Raw genomic sequence first — 3,166 nt, forward strand, 5'->3', positions numbered from 1 at the left:
TGCTACCATTGTATACTTCCAAGTATATTAAAGGTTTCATACAGGTTCAGGGTTGACTTATGAAACCTTTAATATACTTGGAAGTATACTATGGTAGCATAACGAAAAACGATGCCCCGCTTTCAGTAATTAATATATATAAATACATGTAAATATGTGTGTGTGTGTGTGTTAGCTAATATGACGAGATGTTGGGAAGGTTAATAAAAATTGGAAAATTTTAAATGTACAATCTAAAAAACGGTGTTTCTAATTTCCACGGAATAAGAATAAAGAAACGGTGATTATGGTGAGGTATTCGGCCTTTTACTGTTGGGAAATGTCCAGCGCAATCGAAGAGGAAGTTAATGAGTTTGGTCTCACAAAGTTAACTCACAATGTGTGTGTTCATGCTCCGAGTCAACGAAGAAACCTTTATATGGTAGTTCAACTGCTAGAAACAGCAACAAGACCTACCTTAAATTACATTTGTTCTTAAAAGGGAACCCAAAAAGTGTAAGAGATAATGTTGGGACGGTTTGAGCGATAAATCTGTGACTTTACAATTAGTAATATATCTGTTCAGGTTCCCTCGAAACCTTTCCATCGTGGTGTCTATCGATTAAAGTAGGTAAAAGTTGATTGCAGCTTCACGAGATTTACTCGGAGACAAAGGTTTGACTGTTTAGTCAACATCAACAAATTTAGTAATTAAGTTCTGACACAATTTCAGTTGAGGTCAGGTGCGTGCGTGTGTGCAGGATCGTTTTAATCCACAAATTACTCTATGGAAACCTTTCATTAACCGACGTCTCCCTTTTATTGTTGTTGCTACTCGGGTTCACAGAAATAATTATAATATTAATTATGAATAATAATAATAATAATGATTATGCTTAAAAAAAAGTATCGAACTTTTTATGTATATTGATTCGGTTAAAGTAAGAAGCTATGATTTCGAAAATAATATTTACTTTTATTGATTGCGTTTGTGGAGTTGTAAAGAGAGAGTAAGGTGGACGACCTGTTGCAGATATAAATATCATTTGGTAGGCTGACAGACATATGTTCAGGTGTGGAAGGTAATGACAGCTGAGACGAAAGCTTTTTAAAAAGTTTTGAAGAAGGTAACCTCCCGCCAACCGAGAAGTAAAGTTTTACACTTCTTCGTTGAATGCCATGTCTTTAATTTTCGTGTTGACTATATTAGGCTAAATTCACTTCCATTGTCAGCCCATACTTTATTAGACGAACACTGCTACCTCCTCCGTCCCATGAAAATCTTGCCTAATAATCCCAATCCGTTTGAAAGTGTAACTACTTTCTAGTTCAATAACAGAATTAGGAGATTTTATTGTGATTTTTCTCGGTCCTGAACAGGTGCTATGTCTTCAAAGAAGGAAAGGCGAACGATACTCGCTTCTATTTGGTCGCAACCGACAGTCCACGAATTGGATTTTTTCGACAAGGGGAAATATCTGGTTGTGACTTCAACCTACAAAGATATCATAAAGTGGTGGATGAATGTTCTGAAAGTATTCTACCCACAGGAGACCTATCGAGAGAAAGGAGACCTCATCAAGTTGAAGCCAGTTAGTGGGGTCACTTTACGCCTCAATAAAACTTCGGGAGTGATGAGAATCGAAGGGAAAAACCATTGGGTTTGGTTTGTCGATAATTTTGCCAACATCCTGGAACAAGGAAATGTTGATGCCGAGTCACTTGCTGAACAATCGGATACATCTGTTACAAGATATTTACATTTGGATAAAAACCTCGACGAGGTAAGTAGTTAACAATTTTCTTCGTCTTAAAGGTATAAATAATTGTTCGTTTAACTCCTTGTCAGCTGGTCCGTTCTGACCATAATTTTCAAACATTTTATTTCATTTTATCTTATCCAATTTGTCCTTCATGTAATTTGAGGGAAATTTGGCCACTATTTTTAGAAGGTCACTGATTTAAATCCTTCCAATTTTATTTAAACTCAAACTGATACAGATTAAAAGAAGGGAGAATATTGTTGTAGACTTGAATTTAGAATAGTTGATTCATCTTTTCCTTATTTGTACAATCATTAATTTAATTAAAATTGCATGTTATCAAGTTAATACAACACACAAACGTTATAGTTTTATATTTCGGGTTGGTTACTTGTTTGCCCCTCCCCTCAAAAAATGACCATACCGAAATATACCAATATCTGTTTCAGCACACGGTTTCACATCAGGAATCTTGCAACACAAATTCATAAACTTAATTCTTATTAAATCTGATAATATAACATTCGTTCCACCTAACTAGATATTATTATGACTGAAACTCAATAGCCACCCTAGTTGAATTTAATTTTAATTATTTCTATTTTAGCTTTTTGCAGCTGATTTCTTCACATATCAATATTTACCTGCAATATTTGAAAGCTTATGGTGTTGGTGGTTATTTTTGTAGTTAAAAACAAATTTACAACACAGGTTGGTTGTTGTAAAGTTTGAGGACAAGATAGAATCTAAAAACAGAAGTTTGATCAAAAGGAAACTTGTTAAACATCCCCGAATCATTCTTTAATTTTAATTAATCCTGACCTCATTGAAGGCACCTGTTGCTTTTTTTTATTTTTGTTTTTAATGTAGTTGTCTGGTGAACATTTAGAAAAATGTTCTGTTAATATATTGAAGTTTCATGGATTATGAAAATCTTTATAGAATAATTAATCAGATTGACCTATTTGATAGTCTTTCCACCTCCCACGTGTTACTTTATTTTAATACATAATACTTCATTGTTTATAAATCTCTCTGGCATATCACAACCTACTTAAAAGGCGGGATGGTCACCTCTGAACTACCTTTGCTCTATATAGGCTGGTTCTTACTGGGCCAAACGACTGTGACTACGAAGGCAGGAAAACTACTTCCTGATTGCCACTAGAACTTTCAAGGTTTGTTTTATTATAAAAGAAAATTCACGAATGAAACGATTTATTAATACATGGTGCATGGTGGAGGAGCGGTTTAATATACACAGATATATCAAATTCGCTTTATATTTCATGAAATTAAAGTAAATATCATGATTTTGTGTTTTCGTTAACGGTTATTCCGCAGTCTCCGTAGAACTCTCATCCATTCCCAGTGTGATGACAATTCTAAACAGTTAATCTTCGATAAGACGGTCAAAAATCACC

At 34.3% G+C, this 3,166-nt stretch overlaps 2 protein-coding genes across 3 annotated transcripts in view; one reads left to right on the forward strand and one right to left on the reverse strand.

The window, feature by feature from the left end:
* LOC106874200 (protein SHQ1 homolog) overlaps positions 1–530 on the reverse strand; it is a 49,523-nt gene extending 48,993 nt beyond the window's left edge. Inside the window, exon 1 of one of the 2 annotated variants that reach the window (XM_052978435.1) lies at positions 457–530. The gene's annotated coding sequence lies outside the window, so the exon portion shown is untranslated. The remainder of the gene's footprint in view (positions 1–456) is intronic. The other variant, XM_052978430.1, reaches the window with a different exon arrangement.
* LOC106874202 (uncharacterized) overlaps positions 231–3,166 on the forward strand; it is a 34,688-nt gene continuing 31,752 nt past the window's right edge. The window contains exon 1 of the mRNA XM_014921858.2: positions 231–1,763. Within this exon, the coding sequence (XP_014777344.1) occupies positions 1,365–1,763 (399 nt within the window). The 5' untranslated portion in view covers positions 231–1,364. The remainder of the gene's footprint in view (positions 1,764–3,166) is intronic.

This window comes from Octopus bimaculoides, chromosome 1, assembly GCF_001194135.2.
Source record: "Octopus bimaculoides isolate UCB-OBI-ISO-001 chromosome 1, ASM119413v2, whole genome shotgun sequence".
Taxonomy (NCBI): domain Eukaryota; kingdom Metazoa; phylum Mollusca; class Cephalopoda; order Octopoda; family Octopodidae; genus Octopus; species Octopus bimaculoides.